The sequence below is a fragment of the Chlorocebus sabaeus genome, chromosome 13 (genome assembly GCF_047675955.1).
Source record: "Chlorocebus sabaeus isolate Y175 chromosome 13, mChlSab1.0.hap1, whole genome shotgun sequence".
Taxonomy (NCBI): Eukaryota; Metazoa; Chordata; class Mammalia; order Primates; family Cercopithecidae; genus Chlorocebus; species Chlorocebus sabaeus.
The window spans coordinates 92,221,763-92,243,766 of record NC_132916.1 but is presented as its reverse complement, the minus strand read 5'-3'; the positions used below and the strand labels follow the sequence as shown (position 1 = coordinate 92,243,766).

The following is a 22,004-nucleotide window of genomic DNA, read 5'->3' as shown; positions in this document are numbered from 1 at the left end:
CTTGGGTGCAGTTTTTAAAACAATAGAAATTAAAAGAATAAAAAGAGAAGAAAATATAGTAAAAGAACCAAGTTAAATTGTGAAGAAGGCTCCCTTATACAACATGAATTTTTAAAAACACATTTTTATGGCTCATGCACTGTTGGTGGTCACACAACAATTATTCTTTGCACACCTTCATGTTAGTTAACATGCAAGTGATACAGTGTTGATACTGCGGAGGTCTAATAGGATCCAAAAGGTAATGAGATTCTCATTGTATAAGGGCTCTGAGAAGCATGTTTTATGTATCATTAGAGATGGATGTAAAAATTAAAACAAAAAATATTTTTATTATGTAATTTAAGACATTAAACTTTCATGTCCAGGTAATACTGACTCACTGTGTTATTAAAATGTCCCTGTCTCATAGTTTCTAGCAAACATAATATTTTCTTTAATGCCAACAAAATTAAATATACAATGGCAATGTAAATAATTCTAGTTTTAAGACTTTTTATAATCTAGTACAGGCAAAATTACAGTGTTAACATGAAAGGTTTACTAAGCATTCCTAAGTGTTAAATCTTCACTATCCTTGAAAAGCATTTTCAAACATAACCAATAACTTATTTTAAAGACATAAAGAAATAAAAATAGGGTATGATACCATAATGCAATTACATTTTTCTAGTTATTCGAAAAATAATCTATTTTCAACAGATTAAAGCTAGAGTTTCACATTTTAAGACTATAAGCATATTATTACTCATAGTAGAATATCATTAACATATAAGCAGCCACAGTTTATAAATCCCCAATTTACAAATGGCTGATGTGTACAAATGCTTCCCAGTGTGTTTCTACCAACAAACAATGTTAGCTAAGGTAAAAAGTCCTTGAGCTTGCATAGAGATACTATAGTTTCAAAACTACAGAAGGAATCAAGCCATGATAAGAATGACAGGCTTAGGATAAGAAAACCCTGGAGAGACCAGCACCCACCTAGAATCTGTCACTTACCTGCTAAACTTCCCATCCCCAAATACATCTTCCGCAATATCTACCCATGTTTCCTGGAACACTGTTCCTTCAGTCATGAAAACAACTTGTCATAGATACTTGGGAAGTGCTATACAGTATATGCTTTTCCTTGGTGATTTACTTAGTATATTAGGCTCTAGGACATGTTACTGTCAAGATACTTGTTTCTTAGTTTGACCTGGCATGTCCCAAATTGAGTATGAAACACTCTTTAGTAATGCAGAGTTCTAGTTTTATGCAGAATAATAAACATTAAACTAGATACTTACTTGGGTTAAAAGGCCCTTTACCAAATCACAAATATCCCTAGAAGGGACAACAGGACATCAGTTGTTCATATCTATTGGATTAATCTGATCTGATTGTTCCTCTTGGTTATACTGAGGAAATATATTTTCAACTTATTTATTATTAGAGACAGAATCTTGCTCTGTTGCCCAGGCTGGAGTGCAGCAGCACTATCATAGCTCAATATAGCTTTGAACTACTGGGCTCAAGTGATCCTCTGGCCTCAGCCTCCTCAAGTACTGGGATTACAGGCCTAGGGCAGTATGCCTGGCCACGAATATATGTTTTGAGTGTCAGGTCAACTGAGAGGCCAAATTAATAAAACTAAAGAAAGAAGAATACATGAAGGGATAGGGTAGGCATACTTTCTAAATGCCATGTTAAGGATACTACGCTTGAGGACTTAGGGCAACACACCGCCTAAGAGTGGGGCAGAAGAATATAAGAGAAGTATGAAGAGATTTTGGGAGGGCTGTAAATATTTTGCCATGAGTCAGGTTAGTTGTTTTCTTTTTTTTCATTCCTATAAAATTTGGAACCGAGGCCAATAATACTGCAAAGAGTAGAAACACATAGCAGTCATATACATTGCCATTATTAAATTTAATTTCTGTAGCCATCTTGTGATTTAGGTTCTACTGTCTCCATTCTGTAGATAACAGAACCAAAGCTCAAAGCGTGTGTGTTCTCATCACAAACAATAAGTGAGACAATGTATATATGTTGATTAGCTCAACTTAGCCATTCCACAATGTATACATACTTCAAAACATCATGTTGTACATGATATATATATATATATTTATATATACATATACTTTTTCAATTAAAATTATTATTTTTTAAAAGTCTGATGACTTGACTAAAGTTACACAGCAAAAATGGCAGAGATAGGATTTGGCTCAGAGCTGTCTGACTGAGCTTTGTGTGTTTAGCCACTGTACTGCATTTTTTATGAAATATGCCTCATTCTACTATATTACTCCCTTCTTTATAATTGAATAAACATCAGTTACATTGGTTCCAGGGATCAAATAGATATTTATGGGCTGACCCCTTTAGGTTATCACTTATGTGTAAGGAGATAAAGCCCATATTGTTATAGCTACATCCTTAGAAAAGGGTTTTAAAAAATCTCCTTGTCAGCAAGATACCTCCTTTTAATGCTTCTCTTGTTACTTGAAACTAAATATTATCAACTTAATTCAACTACACCTGTCAGAACTTTTCTTAAAGGTAGGAGCTGCAGCTGCTTCCACCCCCAGCTGTTTGAATCTTCCTAGCCCCAAAGGAGACATGAATGAGTGTCCAGATAGTACCAGGCCCAGTCACTGTCTGACTGCAGCCACAAAAGTGACCTTGAGTGAGAATTGCCCAGCTGAGCTCAGTCAGCCATCAGAACTGTGAGAGAGAAAATTTGAATTTGTTAAAAAAAAAAAAGGAAACTTTTTTTTAATATCTAGTTTTTTCATTATAAATGGCAGCATTATCTTTCCAGTATTGTAAACTAAAGCTATTTCCAGTTCAGTTCTCTTTTTCATGTTACCCATTTGCAGTTAATTTCTACATTCTGTCAGTTTTTCAACCAGTGCTATTTCCTAGAAATGCATGCTCCTGCTGTTCTTCAATTATGGACTCAGTCTAGGCCTTAACTCATAAACTGATCTGACTGCTGCAGACTAGTGTTTTTTTCCCTTCTAGCACTCTAAGAAAGAATTTTCCTCTCAAACTTTTTATCATGTAGACTACCTCTCTCATGAGAACTGCTGTTTCCCCCAGCCTGACCTTTTCTCCCCATCTACTTTGGGCACATAAGCCATCTTAAATCACACACTCAGCACAAAGGTTCCAATTGTTCTCAACAGCCCAAATGTCACATTCTGGTTCCTCTTTGTCCCCAAAGGTCCCAGGTTATACGGCTCTTACATGAAATCTAGATGAAAGTGTTTAAGTATTGGTTTTAAGGAAGGTTGGTGAACTTAGTTTTTTGACCAACATATACCCAATGTGATCAGGGTTTTGAGGTAAGTTCTTTGGTTTTCCAGCCACCTGGTTTAATGTTTGCAGACTACTAACCTCATGAAGGTTTGCTCACAAATTGACACAGCTGATTGAAAGAGTATCCTTGGTGTGCAGAGGAATTAGCATCAATTTAGCATTCTAGTGTTTAGAAAAATCCTGTGTTCTTCAAATCAATGTGCTGTTGTTGGTAAAATTTGCATCAATGTAAAATAGGTTATTTTTAAGGATTTTATCTTTTATTTTTGTCAATATTTATAAATTTTACTAAATTTTTAAAGCATAACACTGCCTTGCAATCCTGTTCTGCATGATCATAAAAAGATCTCATTTCTTAAAAGTTCACTTTAAAAAATGAAGCATTTAATAAATGTAAGGTACTGACAAAAATTTTTTAATGACTTACATCAACTACTTACATTGAAAGGACTAAAACATTATTTGTGTATCAATCAGAAAATTTCTTTTAAAAAATAACAGAAATTTATTATTTTCAAAATTTATAATTTAAATATAGTACTAAAATACATTAACAGTTTTAATATTTCATAGAGATGAAACTAAATAGCCATCTTTCTGAAATTAAAATCTATTAAGCTTTCTTTCTAAAGAAATCTACTTAGTTGCTATATATATGGCATAGGACCTCAAAAAGGCATGTTTTAAAGTTGTAAAGTTATGCTGTGTTAAACAAAACATAACTGTTTTTCTGATTATTCTGGAGTTCTACTACTTGTCAATTGTAGAGAGACAAAGTATTTAAAAAATGGTCACACAAAATGGCCAAAGAGATTTTAGCTTAGGTTTTTATTAAAAATTAAATCTCTGAATAATTTCTTAAAAACCAATGAAGGGCATGAAAGAAATTACAGAAAATCACTGAAAATCACAAAACAGATAATGACATATATAGACTCCCGAACATAAAGGATGGAGATTTTATAGCTATCAGAAGCCAGGAGACAGTTTAAAGAATTATACAGATCAATAGAATAATTATGATGTGATTTTCAGATGTAATTGTCATTGTACACTCATTTATCAGCTAGATGACTGGAAAGGATATTGATAAAATCACAAGAACAGTCTCATTCTTTGGCAGTAAGTTACATGATTCTCTGCAGTACTCCTCCTTTAAGCTTATATTTAAAGCTATAAAGAATGCCATCATGAAAATTTTCTAAACATACAGGTTTTTCTACTTGATGAATATAGTCAAAGCAGAAATAAATGAAACAAAAACAGCATAATGGTGCAAAGAATATTTCAAAGAAATATCTTAGTCTCTATTATTCTAGAGGGCTATGCAGGAAGTAAGATAGACTTGATTGATTTCTTTGAGGTAATCAGCTCCTTATAAGTGGACTGAAAACAAAAATCTAAACAGCTAAGGCGTAGAAATGTTTCAGCACAAAATTATTATGCATCCTGTCCATATTTTCCTGACATTTTTTTTTTCTGTTAGGATAAGCCTATGAGAAACTACCCATAGCCACACCAATAACAGAGGGTGGGGGAAGGATAAATTTTAAATTAAAACATTTATTAAGTGTATTATCTATTATTATTATGGAACTTTCAAGCTAGAAGGACCTTAGAGATCTTCTAGACCAAGTTTCTAATTGTATAGATGGGAGAACTGAGGCCAAAGGAGTCAAGAGGCTTACCTTAAGTCAGGCCTAAACAACTTTGACAAACTCTACTTCCCACCTGATTTAGATTTGTGGAAGGAAGAGGAAGTTGATTTTATAAATGTAAGCTAAAATTAAAATTTTTGGTTTCAAAGGATATAGGGGCATAAATGAAAACCTAACCCTCTATAGTGGGTGACTCTTTTTAATTTAATTTTATTTTTGAGATAGGGCCTTGCTCTGTCACTCAGGCTAAATTGCAATGGCATGATCATGGCTCACCGTAACCTCCACCTCCTGGGCTCAAGCAATCCTTCTGCCTCAGCCTCCCAAGTAGCAGGGACTACAGGTGTGCACCACCACAACTGGCTAGTTTTTAATTATTTTGCAGAGACAGGGTCTCATTATATTGCCCAGGTTGGTCTCAAACTCCTGAGCTCAAGCAATTCTTCCATCTTGGCCTCCCAAAGTACTAGTATTACAGACGTGAGCCACTGCGCCAGACCATGGGTGACTCTTTATTCAAGGGTCTGCAATCCTTTCTCTCCTACTCTTTTACAAACAGATTTCTCCTGTAATAGGAATGACAGTACAGCAAGGCAGCAGAAAATGTCTTTTGTGTAGCAGTGGCTACAACGATGTGTCTAGTGGAGTGCTCCTTGTCTTGGATGATGTTGGCCAACCTTAGAGACTGGAGCATGGCATGTAGCAGAGTGGTAGGTGACAGTGTGTTAAATGTATTTTTCCAGGGGTACATATTGATTACAACAAAGCCTGCCAAATCTCTCCTGCTCTCACCATTTTCTTCCCCCAATTTCTTTACCATATTCTCAAAATGCCCTGGGAAAGATGTTATATGGTAATGAAGATATACAAAACTATAATGACTATAACATCACTTGATGTATGTGTTTGATGTAAGAACTTCTTTAGGTGTGGACATTAGCACCACACAGATGGGGATACATATATGAATAAACCAGCTTCGCATGGCTCCTCAGGTCCGGGCATATTATACTGGCAGAGTCCAAGATATTTTTGTGGGTCAGAATTTACATTTCCATGGAAAGCACATTTTTAGACAATCATTTCAAAGACTGACTTAAATCTGTTTTCAATCAGCCTTTCAAGTGCTACTTCAGATGTTTTCTCAGAGTTCCAAAAACCAAAGATGATCCAAGTTTTTATTTGGACAGAGCAAGCTTAAAGCTCTAAAAACAAGCACATCCCTAAACTCTCTTCAGATGCTTCCAAACCTGAATTACTCTTATTTTTTGCCCCAAATATTAAGAAATAACTTAGGCTAGTATTGCTCCTCCTACATTCCCCAAATATTCTCTGGGCTAGTTCTAATCTGGCCAAAAAGCTAAATAAACCTAAAGGTGACAGAGAGCTCTGGTACCACTTTTACACAGACACTGGAGAGCAGGAACATAAAGGCAGGAGTTCTGAAGGTAGCAACATGAATTCTAATGTTAAAAAACCTGAAAATCAAATAGGCCAGATACATTGCAATCTCTGCTATAAAATTATTAAAATTAAGTGAAGAGAAAGTTGATGAATTAAGTGAAGATAAATATACATGAATAAACATTGAAAAAGCACTTAAACACTCTGACATGCTGTTACATAACGTAAAAAAATTTAAAGAACTTAACTCCCAAGTAATTTTAGCAATCCTGAAAGGAACATGAAAATAGTGGCGAGACTAACTAACCTCCAAAGAGATCCACTTCAGCAGTGACAGCAGTAACAGTTGTAGTAGTGGAGGCAGAAGCTGAGGCAGTTGCAATTTCAGCAGTTGTAGTAGGAGGGGTAGGTTCTGGTGCAAATGGATCTGAAATCTGTGCTTCAGAGGGAACAGAGGAAAGTGCAGCCAAAGAATCTATATTTCACCAGAGACAGAGAGCAAATGGAGAGAAGAAAAGCAGAGGACAAAAGATATACCAGACTCCAAATGATCAAAATGAGGACAGTTGTTACACACAGAAGTCTGTCAAAATGAAACTTGAAAAACAAAGCTTTACTCACCCTCTCCCAAAAGGTCTATCGATGTCCATTGCATGGAAGCATATGAATAAATAAGAGCTAAAGTTGAAACATGCAACCATACCAATGTCCAAGCCAGATAAGGCGCTAACTAAAAAAACCTTAGCTTTATGTGTCTTTTACACCATTTGTCATTAAAAACATAAATATGCTACCTATTATCATGGAACTTTCAAGCTAGATGTGACCTAGAGATCCTCTAGACCAAGTTTCACCTATAGACATGTACCCCAGATTTTATTAACAAGCAAATGGGTCACAAAACTACTTGTGCTATAGCTAACCTTATACATGAAGATATCAAAGTCATATGATCACATAATATTGATGAGTTTTCAAATGCATGTTGGTAAATAATTTTAATTCTAATAAATTCTGGCAGTAATCCCATATTTCTCAAAAAAGTAGAAATTTCACTTTAAGCATATATAAAAAGAAACTGTTTTCCTATGTTTAAAATATACAGACACACAACACACACTTATTTGTGCTTCTGCAACATGAATTTACCATGAAAAAAAAAATAAAACACTCTATTATGGAGCCAAAGATGAGGATTTAAAAAATCCTCTGTATTCTTTCAGCCGATTGGGTTCATCGCCAGCCTGTAGAAATGCCAAATCTTACATGCACAATTTAAATTAAATTTACTAAAATGAATTTGCTAAAATTTGGTTGCTTTACACCAACAGGAAAAAAACACTATCATTACAATATGTCCCCTGAAATAAAAATCTGTGTTAGTACCTATAACCTCCAAGAAAAATTTAGAGACATCTGAAATGGCTATGGTCCTTGGAAAAGAGACCATCCAATTAGGCTTATAGACTTTTAGAGTTTATAATTTACTGACTAGTTATACAGAATTCAAATGGCTTGATCTTATCAAACAAGATTGAGAAAACAATTTTTTTTTTTTTTTGCTTAGTCAAATGAACAAACACATATCTGTTACAATTTAGCATCACCTTTAACCATGACTGGGTATCTACTGGGCAAATTATAGAAGTTTATTTCAATTTCTTAAAGTCTTACAATTTTTACTATGTTGCTTAGAAATTAGAGAATTTCTTTATTAGCATTTCCCCATAAAGCTGACTTTTCTATTGCTATGAAATGTTGCAGTTGTAGATGTTTTGTTGAGGCAAAAGTGCTGTCTAATCATCAAAAGATGAACATCAGGCCCTATAAGGTGCCTTTGTACTAATTATAAAAACATACTCCCTGGGGCAAGGGGAGGGAAAGCATTAGGACAAATACCTAATGCATGCAGGGCTTAAAACCTAGATGACGGGTTGACAGGTGCAGCAAACCACCATGGCACATGTATACCTATGTAACAAACACTCTGCACATGTATCCCAGAACCTAAAGTTAAAAAAAAATAAGAAAATTTACATGGTTTTCACATATTTATCATTTTAAACAGGTTAAAGATAGTACCTTTCTTGTGTAAGTGTAGTGATGACCAGCATAGTACTTGTCACAGAAGGAGCACTCAATCAATACTAGCTTTCATTGTAACTTGAGAACTATCTTAGTTTTTATTTTAAAACAAATCTTATGTGTTTACCAAAAAAACTTTAACCTTATATAGTCATTTAAAATAATTGAAAAAAGCATGAAAATATGCTTTAAAAATCAAACTACTATGGAAACTGCTTTACCCCAAATTTTGGCCCATTAGCTTACCTATTGGGACAACTGATGTTTAGCCATGTGAACAGGCCCCATTTTGTCAGAAATATAATGTGGATCCAACTGCCTTTTTTTTTTTTTTTTTTTTTCCTTGTTTTTGAGAAAGGATCTCACTACGTTGCTCAGGCTGGACTCTCAACTACTGGGCTTAAGTGAGATTCTCATCTCAGCCTCCTCAGAAGCTAGATGCATGAGCCACTGTACCCAGTTTTTTAAATCCAACTGTCTTTGGTAAACCAGTGAGTTTGTTTTACTGTCTTATGGTTAAAATTTGAAAATAAAATAAAAGCTATATTCTAAAATAAAAGCTATAATATCTTTAAAAGAAAAAACAGGTACTCCCTGTAGTGAGACAGATTAGAAAAAGTAAAGCATCTCTTTCTCAAGGATAATGAGAAAGGCTCACAGCATGGCTACAGAGTTCCGGCTGGATTTCAGCCTCCTTGTCCTGCCTTTGAGCAATGCATGATCTACATGTCCATGTAGTACAGCCCTGGCTAAAACCATACTGCTCTGCTTTCTCTTTTTATGTCTAATGATATTTTAATGTTTCAGTCATCAATAGTTACATATTTCTAACTAGTAAAGGCTAAAATGTATACTAATGAAATTGGTTATTACAATCAATTCCTTACAATATTATGTGTCTTAGCAAAAAGCACTTAGAGATGAATATGAATAAAAATGTTATACTGCAATTCAACAAAATGTCACCTTTTATTTTTATTTTTTCCTTTTATTTATTTGGCATTCTTCTTTTGGTGTCAAAATTTTTTTTAAAAAGATAAAAATTATCTTCAGTTTCATGCCAGGGAATATGGAAAAGGGACTAGTTTACAGTTTCACTGTTTATTCATTAAACTTCTAACAAAGACAATAAGGTAATGAAAATAAATTATTAGCAAATTAAAATAATCAATGACGAAGCTCAGAATAAAAACATGAGTAAAAAAGAATGCCCTTATAAAACCTCTTCAGCAATACTTTCCTTTACCAACTGAAATTTAATAAAGTTAAATAAAGCTGAAAGAACAATTTCATCTTAAAAATTGATAGCTACAGCCTTAGGAGTTGAACATTTCAATACAGGGTAAGGTTTATATATTTAAAATGGAAATGTGCCAACATTTTAAATGTTCTTATTTATAGTTAGCAACATTATTTCAGAACTGGTTATCTTTCTCTTATTTTTGTCACCAAAATAACTTGGAAATGAGATCAAGAGATTACAGATAGGACTTTTGATGTTATACTGACACACTGTTTAACAAGACCACCAAAGGATATTTAATTAGAGAAATATAACTTATTTGACTTAGTCATTATTGTGCATTAAAGGCTCTGATTCTGCAATGTTAAGTTGTTACAGATCTTGTGTGCTAGTGATGCAAATAATCTCTGTATAGGAGAAAAGATAACCTCAAGGCTATGGTTTTTATTACCCGATAGAACATTAACAGCTTTCTATCTAACCTAGCCATCTTATTCTAACATTCCTTTTAAAATACCTATAAATACTCAGTTTCTCAAAATGTTCTTTGAGACAGCTTTATCGTCTTACTGGTTCCCCATTAGTGAGTTACTAAGTCTTTTATTTGTGTTGCTTCTATAGTTGTACAGGCATGTCTTAAACTTTTTGAAAATTTTATTCTGATAGTTTGATGCATCCATTAAAACCAACTCTTTGCAGCTTTGAGCATTATGAAGCAATCACTTTAATTTTTATATTAATATTAAATGTTTTAAATCAAATATTTGTAAAAGGCTTATTTTTTTCCTGAGATCCATAAATAAAATGGGAATCAAGTGCTTAGATGTGATTCCTTTCAGTCAATCAGTTTAAGTATGGATTTTTTCTGGTACAAATAAGAATCTGTAAAAAGATTTCAACTGTATGAAGCCAAATACAATGTGAATAAAATCAATTCAGGCCTAAAAGAATCCAGGAAGGAGGCTACACTGGACCAAACCGAATTAGAAATGCTACCTTTGAGTAACCATAAATTAAGGGGAATACTCAATCCTCTAAGGCCTGAGTCTCTAGACAACAATTACTAAAAATAATCAGAATTTTAGAGTAGTAATAAAAAAGAACAACAGAAAATCCACAAAACTTCCCTGTTGCAATTGTTAAAATAAAAAATATATGACTATTTGAACATTCTCACTGTATTATAGGCACTTTCTCTGTCTCTCTCTCAATATATATTTCAATAAATAAATGCCATTCTTAGCATTTTCCCTCCAAGTTTCTAACGCCATTTTGGATAATCAAAAGGTAAATATTAACAATTATAGCCTAAGTAAAAACAATGAAATAAAATGAATAGAGAAATGGCAAGGCTGTCTGGCTTCACTCACCTCCCCATGCAGTGGCTCCTCCAGCAGGTGGTGGTGGTGCTGGTGCTGCGGCTGCTGCTGCCCCTCCAGAGGAAAAGTCTGGCTGGAGGTCCAGGAGATCACTAGATGGTTTAGAAGTGCTAAAAGGAAAATAAAACATTAAAAACAGATTTTGAAATTTTATAACATAAAGGTGTTTTTGAATAAAGACATGCAGAAATCATCAAAGATTTTAGGTATTTTAAATGCAACAAAAGAATAATACTTTGGAAAGTATGGAGACAGAGCATATACCAAGAGTTGGCAAACTACTTTTGTCGAGGGCAAGATGGCAAGTATTTTAGACTTTGAGGGCCAGTTGGTTTCTATCATTATTTGACTCTGCTATTGTAGAATGAGATTAAGACATAGGCAATACATAAACAAATCAACAGGTCTTTGTTCAAATAAAACTTTATTTACAAAAACAGAGAGTGGGCTGGACTTGATCTATGTGAAGCACCCTATAGGGAAATCAAAATCGTAACTTTGAGGTTATCTTTTCTCTATTTCCCAAAATCTTTTCTATAGAAAAAAAATTCATGTCTTGAGAAGAATTTATTTATAAACCAAAGGACACTAAAGAGAATTATTAACCACTAATTTATCTTTTTCCTACATTAGACTATAACATATCAATGTTTTGTTGAGGCAAAAGTGCTATCTAATCATCAAAAGATGAACATCAGGCCCTATAAGGTGCCTTTGTACTAATTATAAAAACATACTCCCTGGGGTAAGGGGAGGGAAAGCATTAGGACAAATGTAAGAGGACTCACCTAAAACGACTACTGCATTTTTTATTTTTACTCAGTTGAGGCTGTGCTTTTCAAAGCTTCTCTGTCTGTAGAAGCTCCAAGGAGCAGCCTTACTATTTGAAGTATAGACCTCAAAGTAGCAGCATCCTGGGATGTTGTTATAAATGCAAAATCTCAGGCATACCCTGTATCTACTACCTCAGAATCTTCATTTTAGGCAGATGCCAAAGCAATGCACATGTACATTCAGATTTGAGGAGAACTGGCTTAAAGGTTACCAGGCCAGGTGCGAAGCCATCAGGTTCCCAGGTTCCCCACCTGCCTTCATAAACAGCAGTTTCATCTTTATCTTTTTTTTACATATTAGATTTCCAAGTAATATTCTTTTGAAGAAAGGATGCTTTTAAAAAGTAGTTTCAAAACCACTGAAGGCATTGCTTAGTTTTGATGTCCATTTCATAAATACAACTGGACTAAATAACAGGAAAGGAATACATATTTATTATTAATATATTAAAGCTTTTATAAGAAGCGATTTATATTAGAACAGTAACAGAAAGGACTTGGTTATACCAAGCTTGCTATTATAAAATGCAGAACTAAGCAAGTAAAGCATGGGTTAACATGGGTACAGTACTTGGATTTCTTGCTGAAAGTTCAAGTCTCCAAACATAGGCCATTCATAATCAGAGTCAAAGATACTACAAAATGATACTAGAATCCTCTTAAGGCAAATGAACTAAGGAATTGACCTAAATTTATTATTTGAGGATACCCCTATGAGCTGGGGATTGATTTTAGGTGGCCTGAGATTTCAAAGAACGCACCGTCATCTCCAGATTTCTCACGACTGTTCTGATCTCTAAGTGCTATAAAAACTGATTAGGAATACCCCGAAGGCCTCCTCCTACCACCAGAGTGTGAGTTCCTCATATGCACTAGATAATTGGTCTAACAATTCCAAGTTTAGTGTGTGTGTGTGTGTGTGTGTGTGTGTGTGTGTGTGTTTAAAGCATTTTAAAATACCTTTTGAATTTCCCACAAGAAGAAACTAATTTTAGAAAACACTTTCCACATCAGTCAATTTCAGAAAAAAATTGTGTGTATCATTCTTCCATTTTCTTTCCCAGTTTGTGACACCAAGGTGATTTCTATAGCTTAGGTCTTTCTAATGATTTAAGAGGCACAGGAGTAAAACAATGTACTTTGTGTAGTAAAAACCCCAATGTATCACATTACTAGGATTAGATTTCCTTTGGTGAAACCGTTTAGGTACAGCACATAAAAATAAAACCAAATTCTAATAAAATACTAATAAACAGCTAAGTGCATATTTATTAACCAACCTGACTGGGATAGCCGCAGATGCAGTTGCAAATAAATCAACCGGTGGGGATGTGTCAATAGTTTTAGCTGGTGTAGAATTGGGAGACGTAACAGTTGTGGCTGGAGAAGACTGAAAGTGAAGATGCACAACACACTTGAGTCGAATATGAATCTACAGGACACAGAGCAACAGGACTTTTCTTTGTATACCCATGACACGCCCAGAAATTTTTTTTTTTTTTGTAATTCTTTGTGGAGGAAAAAAAAAAACTCAATAAAATTTGAAATCAATAATTGTAATAAATAATCAATATTGGCTAAACATGTTACAAATTTTAAATGTAACATATAAAATGATAAAATATTTGGTTTAACATTGTAATGACTTCCATTCATTAATTAAAATAAAAGCTAAATATATTTCTTGAACATAAAATTATTAGGAAAGATCTTACTGGCTGCAAAAAATTTCAAATATTATCAATTGTAATAATTGCTAAAAAAAACCCCAAAAAACAAAAAACCAATGTCATTATGTTTTCTTGTCATCCTAAAAAGATTTCATGTGAGGTCCTGTCAGATGACTTTCAAATCCAGAAATCTAACTTGCAAAATAGTTCACAGTTGGAAGAGAACGATTCCCAAGCAAGATTCAAGTCACTGATGTTTTGAAGATGTCGTGACTATAGCCCATCACTAATACGACATAGATAAAACTAAAAAAGTAAAAATAAAATCCAGTATTTATTTTTCTGGACTATTTTTTAAGAAGAGGTATTAATAGTCAAATAATATATTAAAAGATTTTTATGTAGTTACTGTAACTAAACAATTTCGTCTGGTATATTTAATTCTTCATGCATTCACAAGAGAAAGATTAATGGAACATTTCAAAACAATCTATTGATACTTAGTTCTGTAAGTGGAGATGAGATTAACAGCAGGTAAAATTCATGAAGACCAAGACCAAGCCAGGGCTATCAGATACTCCCCTAACTGGACATCTGACTTCAAACAGACCAAACTTAAAGGAAGTTTTAAAAAGAATAATTAAAAAAAAAAAAAAACCTGAGGAGGTAAGAAATTTACAGAAATTTACAGACTTAAATAATATGTTTGTCCAAGAATATAACTAATCCAAAAGTCAAAATTCAATAGATATGCAAGTGTCAAGCATTCAGCACTTCAAGAAAGGTGGACACATGAGCAGTGTGGATGTTGCTGATCAGAAAATACCAACTCAGACCTCTCTCTTCAGCAAAAATCCAAATCTTCCAAATGGAATACAAAACATGATCAATGGAAGAGAAACGACTAGTTAAAGCTAATTGTATGTCATCCATTGGGAACAATGAGAAATCCTCTAAGAAAAGGTATACATGTAAATAAGTTTAGAAAAATGATATTGATGAAACATTGAGAACTTAATGACAGCAATAAATATTATTAACATAAATGCAAAAAATGAAACTCTACAGAAGCCCATTAAAAATGCCCTGGAACAACAAGCTCTGAGGAGATGTAAAAGCTAGGAAAACAGAACCCAAATAATCTGTTACTACAAAAAGAAAAAGTCAGTAAAATTCAATTTGGCCAAAATGTAGAAACAGATCAACCCAAAGGACGCCACAATTTTATGACACTCTACTCAGCAGTTACGTATTGGAGTTTTTCACATAGACATAATGGTTTTAAACCTGGCCTTATATCAGAATAAATGGAGCTTTTCACTTGTTTGTTTTATTTGACTGATTTTTCAAGGTCCCTGAGGGGATCTTAGGCAGTCAGCCAACCCATCATTGGCATAGTACATGGTGTCTGGAGATCACCAGTGCAGCTATAATGATATCTTGAATATCTGTAATGACAGCAATTATATAATGGAAATTTGTCATAGAGGAAAAAACACATCTATTACATTTTTCTCTGAAGAATACAATGGTAAATGTGAACTAGAGACCTATAGAAGTAAATACTCTTGTCACTAATAACCCTAATCCTGTCCTTCCACATGGTAAAAAAGAGATGAGGAGGTAAATGAGTTACTAAAGTTATTATAGTAGACTGTCTAAAAGGCATATTTGTGGAAAGACACCCAATTACAATGAATTTCTCTACCATTGAAACATGCTTACCCATCTCATAGGACTCTGATTTAGAATATGTAAAAATGTTTTACAACTATTAAAACATTCTACTGATAACATTTGTTTTCTGCTGTAATATAAATACATGAAAATCTCTCCAACTTTAAAAATATTTAGTCCAAACAAAGGACTAAGTTGCATATACTATACTACATTGGACTTAGAGACAAATATAAAGGAGGATACATAAAAACGTAACTTACCTTTCCTCAAACAATTTAAATTAGAATTACCATATGACCTAGCAATCCCACTTCTGGGTATATACCCCCAAAGAATCAAAACCAGGGACTTAAATAGATATTTGTACACCCACATTCACAGAAGCATTATTCATAAGCCCAAATGATATAAGCAACCAAATATCTACTGACAGATGAATGCATGAATAAAGTGTGGTATATACATATAATGGAATATAATTCGGCCTTCAAAAGGGAGGAAACTCAGGCACATGGTACAACATGGCTGAACCTTGAAGACATGCTAAGTGAAATAAACCAGCCACCAAAGGACAGATACTATATGAATTCACATATATGAGGTTCCTAGAGTAATCAAATTCATAGAGACAGAAAGCAGAATGGTGGTAACCAGGTGCTCGGGGAGACAGGGAGGTGGGGAGTTATTGTTTAATGGTATAGTTACAGTTTTGAAAGATAAAAACAAGTTCTGGAAATGGATAGTGGGGATGGTTGTACAACAGTGTAAAGGTACATAATGCCACTGAACTGTATACTTTATGATGGTAAAATGGTAAAAAGTGAAAAACAAAGAACCCCCTAAACAGAAAACCAAACTTACCTTACTTAATGGAGAGGGAGCACCAGATCTAAAAGGCAACATAAAAAAAATTAAAACTGAATATATATATGTGAATATATTTGTAGAAGCTTTTAAGTTGGATTTCATTTGGTCAAGCATTAACTTGTTTTATATACAGACTTTTAAAATAGTAGACAAACTATTTTTTAAAAACTTTTAATCTTTTACTTAAAAATGACATCGCCTTCCACTGTTTTCCATCTACTTAATTTCCAGTACTAGAAATACTTAAATTCAACATTATTTTCTATATCTCTAGCAACTCAAATTCTTTGAGTCAAACATTATTGCCTATGTCCATAAAACACAAACTATCCAAATGGGAATTTAAAACTATTTTCAGAAGGCTTGGAAAAAACCATGCTTTGTAGAATTATAAAAAACCCCAACACCCAGTGGTTTAGATCACTAAGGTTAAAGTACACTGTGAAGATCCCTATGGGCCCTGTGCCTGAAATATGTCTCGGCTTCTATATTCATACCCTTGAAGTCTGTTTTTTTTTTTTTTCCCTATGGCTGTAATAAAAACTCTAGCAAGAATATTCTAGGAAAAATATTCCCATCATCCTGTTATAACTAGTGGGAGCTAGGAAACAAACAGCAACTTTGATGCTTTTTTCTAAGACAATGAGGGAAAATTAGGAAGGGGTGAATTTTAAGTTACATTACTGGTAGCACTGACTATTGCAGATCATTTCTAGCAAAGTGCTTTGGAAATAACTGCCAGAACAGTTCACATTTTACTAACTTAAGTTGGTGAAAAATGAATAACAAAACAAGATGAAGACTAAATACATTTCAATAAGCAGCCTATATTCACCGCCTTAGTATGAATGGCAGGGATGATTTTTTACTCATCTACAGAGAAAATATCACACACATAGCAGCAGCAAAAGAAAATTACAGCAGAAATTTAGTAAGTAGAATTTTGTACAATATTATGAATTTTTGTCTTATTGGATATAGCAAATTTAACAGTATTATACGCCAAGTTAATATATATTTTTTTGAGACGGAGTTTCACTCTGTCGCCCAGGCTGCAGTGCAGTGGTACGATCTCGGCTCACTGCAAGCTCCACCTCCCGGGTTCACGCCATTCTCCTGCCTCAGCCTCCTGACTAGCTGGGACTACAGGCGCCCGCCACCACACCCAGCTTTTTTTTTTTTTTTTTTTTTTTTTTTTTTTTTTTGTATTTTTAGTAAAGATGGGCTTTCATAGTGTTAGCTAGGACGGTCTCGATCTCCTGGCCTCGTGATCTGCCCACCTCGGCCTCCCAAAGTGCTGGGATTACAGGCGTGAGCAACCGCGCGGGGCCCAAGTTAATATCTTTTAAGTTCAACTTCATTTGCAAATACATGCCTGCCATTTTTTGTTTGAATTTAATTTCTACCTAAAATGAATATAAACAACAGGTGGCAAGGGCACAGAGAATTCCGCTATATAACAAGCATAAGGGTAACAACTTGGTTACATGCAGTTTGGCTAAAAGTTATCTTAAGAGTAATACAATTTATGAGGGAAAGGATATACCTTTATCTATACTGTTCATGTCAAAGGGTCTACTGAAATATTTACAGTAAATTACTTAAGAACCTAAAAATCTAGTACAGCATAAGGTGGAAAATGTCCTAGTGAGTTTTGGCTAATAATTTCTTCACTCCCACGATTTTTTCCCTTTACGTATGGAAAAAGAAGAGAGTTAAATCTGAATAAAAATTCAAGAAAATAATAGCCTGAATTCTTCAAAGAAGACATAGAAGCCTTTGGCATAGTCACTTTCTAAGAATGAATTAATTTAAATTAATTTGTTTCTCTCTCAAGCAATTTTCATAAACCAGTTCTTAGTGATATTGATACAATTATAAATACTAATAAAGAAAAGAGAATAGCCCAGGTGGGGTGGCTCATGCCTATAATCCCAGCACTTTGGGAGGTCAAGGCGGGCAGATCACTTGAGGTCAGGAGTTCGACACCAGCCTGACCAATATGGCGAAACCCTGTCTCTACTAAAAATACACACACACACACACACACACACACACACACACACAAACAAAAATTAGCTGGCTGTGGTGGCACCCGCCTGTAATCCCAGCTACTCAAGAGGCTGAGGTGGAGAATCGCTTGACTCTGGTGGGTGGAGGTTGCAGTGAGCTAAGATCGCACCCTGCGCTCCCCCCAGTCTAGGAGACAGAGCGAGACTCCGTCTCGAAAAAAAAATAAAAATAAAAACAAATCAAGGGCTTTAGAAATACATCTCCGAACTCATACCTAAAATATTATAACTTCCTCTATAACATCTTCTACCCCATAGCAAGAATGAAGATATAATAAAAATGATAGAATTGTTCTACCTGCTATAAAAAAGAATATCGTACTTAAGTATGAAAAATCATAATTGGTACAAGAATCATTTTGCCAAGCTTCCACATAAACAATATTACTAAATGATACTTACAGTTATCCCATGAATTATGCAAACAAACAAAAATCTACTGTCTCTGTTGAGATATCATCCCACTTGCCACATTATATCTTAGTTGCCTGTTTAATTCTCTATCTTCTTCACTAGATACTAAGTTTTTTGAAAGGAAGGAACTCATCCCATTGTTTTATATCCCTAGCACTTTACCTATCACCTGACATTTTCTGTATTATTTGAATTTTTAAATTAGAATATATTCATGTATTCGTTCTATAATCAATAAATTAACCAGAAGTCTTTAAAAAGTTATTTTCTGTGAAATAAAACTGTCAGGATGTGTGACCTCTGTTTTCATAAACCAGAGTTGGCTTCTTCATGATTTAATTAAAAGGGTGAGAACCAGAGGTGCTCCAATAGCTTTCAAAAGCACCATTAATCACTGATTAAAATCTGAAGGTTCCCAGGCTCAGAGAGGTTAATAACTTTCCCATGTCTCATCATGCTTCAACGGTGGATTCCAGACTCTAGTCCAAGTCTATCTGCTCCTCAGAGCCTATGCTCATTCCACATTCCAACCCCCAAAACACAGATAAGCTTGGCACATTTGCTTCTCTCTTACACAACATATAAATTGCTCTTCTTGTGTGTTTCTCGCTTGATTTTCCACCCTGATGTTAGTCATTGCCCTTTAGGAAAGAAGACGCTACATTGTTTATATATAGATAATATTTATTAAAAAGACCAATACTTATATTAATAATTTCACCTAGAAAAATCTAGTAGGTAATGAACCATGTTGGAAAAACAAGGCATTAAGATAATTTTAGAAGAAAATGAATGACCCATATAAGTAATCTACTCTAAATTCTGTAAAATTACTACAAAGTCTTGGGTTTCACTATGAACACAGCAAATGTCCATATTTCCTTCCAAGATGTTAATAGGAAGCTGTCAAATAGAATATTTTGTTAAGTTTTATTTGAGTCATAACAATAATCCCTGTGTAGTTTTGAGTATAAATGCTAGCCAAAAAAAAAAAAAAAAAAAAAGATGTGAAACATCTATCTACATCCTTCAAATAACTTGAATTACAAAAGACTTATCTTAAATTTCCTGTAACTTCAACACTTAGTAAACCCACATAAATAATAAAATAAATTTTTCTTTTTTGTCCTGTGGAATTATAGACACAGATAATATATAAAGGTATATCACAGAGTATTGCACAAAATTACAAAAATAAATAGCAGTGGACACAAGGCACTAAATATAAAGGGCATACATATTCTTTATAATAGACATTTGCAAATGCTTCAATTTATGTATATACTTGGCTTAGAGGTTAGAATAGTTTTACACTGTGACTAGAAGACAAATAAAACAATTTTAAGTAATTAATTTTCTTTATAAATTTCTCTTTTGGCATTTATGCTATAAGCCATGGGGAAATCTTTTGTTTACTAAACAAATAAAAAAACTTTCATTTCTAAAATCTAAGAGGAATATATAAATATATATATACATATATACATCTAAGAGAGACTGTTAGTCTAGATCCAAGAAGACCAAAAGAAAGTAAAACCATTTATGCTAGTCAACTTGGGAGACAAAAATAAAGAATAATGAAAAAACACAGATATGTAAAAGGGACAGAAATCAGTTTTATATGTTCTAAATACCAAATGTGGAATTTTAAGAGTTTTTTTTTGCATTTTTAGTAATTACCAAATGCAAAAAAACTCACTCCATACAGTACTCACCCTTCACTTAAGTTCCAAGGTAAGCACAAACATACAAAGAAGAGAATAGTTAACTACTATAGTTCATTCATTTTTAATAATAGGGAATAAGCAAAAGACAAGTTCAAATGTGGTTTTAGCCAATTCAGAAGATAAATATGACAAGCATAAAATGATTTTAAAGGAAAAAGAAAAATTATTCTAAGAAAAAAGTAATTCAAAATGGAGGATTATTGAATTTTAAATTTCACTTTTCTAGAAATGTAACTAAATGTCCATAGCTACTTCTTTTTTTTTTTTTTTTTTCCCCCAAAAATAGCTTGTGGTGACCACAAGGGGGCAAATTTAGATTGGAAGTCAGGGCTGATGAGACCCATTCTAGCTACCCAAGGAGGCTTCTTTGTGACTGCAGCACTGATAGATTTAACAAAAAAAACAAGGGAAGGGTGTGGCCCTATATGGGGTATGGGGAACCCTGAGTGGGAATACAGTGCAGAGAAGCTGACTTATAGTGTGCATCCAGCACCGCACAAGAGAGATTTTAACTTTATGGGATGTGCATATTTCCTTAGCTAAAGAGGTCCTTCTGTCACAGGAGCAGAAAAATTTCTTGGCTTCCTGTCTGCATTTTCTTAAATCCTAGGCAACTCATTTGGTTTCCCAGATACCCTGATAGAGGGTGGACCCAGAAATAATTGGACTAGGGCATCTCTTATTGTGAGCTAACATACTCTCATGTCAAGTCTGATCATCCCTGGCCACACTGAGATTCGAGGCAGAGCCTGGACTGTGGAAACAACCTTGAAAGAGCCCCTGAGAGCTCCTGCTATCCATCATTCCAAATAGCTCTGCCATAATTGTCTGGAAGACTCTTACGTTGTTGCTTATCGTTGCAAATTTAAAACATGCAATAATTTCTACACTAACTTGAAAAAATATTATAGAAATAACACAGCTAATGAAATAACCAGAAAAAACAAGTAACATCAAGATACAAGCCTAGATTCTAGGAGAATGTCCAGAGGGAAGAAAGTCAGAAAACAGTTGCATTTTGATAGCTCTGTTATAGGTAAAATCTGTGATCAGCCTACAGTCCCGAAATGATCATTATACTGGTTATCTCTACTAACTCCTGCTGTCAACCTAAATGGAATAAACAGAAAGTTGGTATCATTAACAAAGACAGATTCCAAACTCTCTCTGTAGAGGACCTACATTAGGTGTTTAAATGGACATAATGAAGTGTAAAATAGTACCTAACCTTTAGATTCAGAAAATCTACTTAAATCATACATGTAAAAAAAGAAATAGCCACGATACTGAGCAGTTCAGGATAAAGAAAGGCTTCATGAGGAAGTAGGACTGGAGATGGCCCTCCCAGGATGCATAAGATTTACAAAGCAGGACAAAGGGGGGTGAGCATCCTAAGACTCACAGAATTACAGTCTGAATAAGGCACAAAGATTGGAAAGCACCAGGCCTTGTGAATAGACAAGCTTCAGACCTGTTGGAGAGATGGGGGTGGGGGGAAGGAACCTGGACATTTTGTGCATGCAGTGAGGAAAAATAGTCAAAAATATAGGTACCCAAACACAAACGTATGAAAATCTAGTAAAATTGTAATCACTACTTCATTGCTATTCTCTATATAAAAGGATCTATGAATAAAATGTCAGTAGCATGCCATGTCTAATGG

The 22,004-nt window shown here is 34.2% G+C and overlaps 1 protein-coding gene across 27 annotated transcripts in view; it reads right to left on the bottom strand.

The window, feature by feature from the left end:
* Positions 1–22,004, bottom strand: part of SNAP91 (synaptosome associated protein 91) — a 150,639-nt gene that overhangs the window by 40,413 nt on the left and 88,222 nt on the right. For 22 of the 27 annotated variants that reach the window (XR_012095080.1, XR_012095079.1, XM_073022602.1 and 19 more), the window contains exons 11-15: positions 16,123–16,150; positions 13,192–13,301; positions 11,070–11,188; positions 6,993–7,007; positions 6,679–6,846 (exon numbers count right to left, since the gene is read on the bottom strand). Coding sequence is in view for 25 of the 27 variants with exons in the window: in XM_073022602.1 (XP_072878703.1) it covers positions 6,679–6,846; positions 6,993–7,007; positions 11,070–11,188; positions 13,192–13,301; positions 16,123–16,150 (440 nt within the window). In the remaining 2 variants the exon portion in view is untranslated. The remainder of the gene's footprint in view (positions 1–6,678; positions 6,847–6,992; positions 7,008–11,069; positions 11,189–13,191; positions 13,302–16,122; positions 16,151–22,004) is intronic. The other 5 variants (XM_073022603.1, XM_073022612.1, XM_073022605.1 and 2 more) reach the window with 2 other exon arrangements.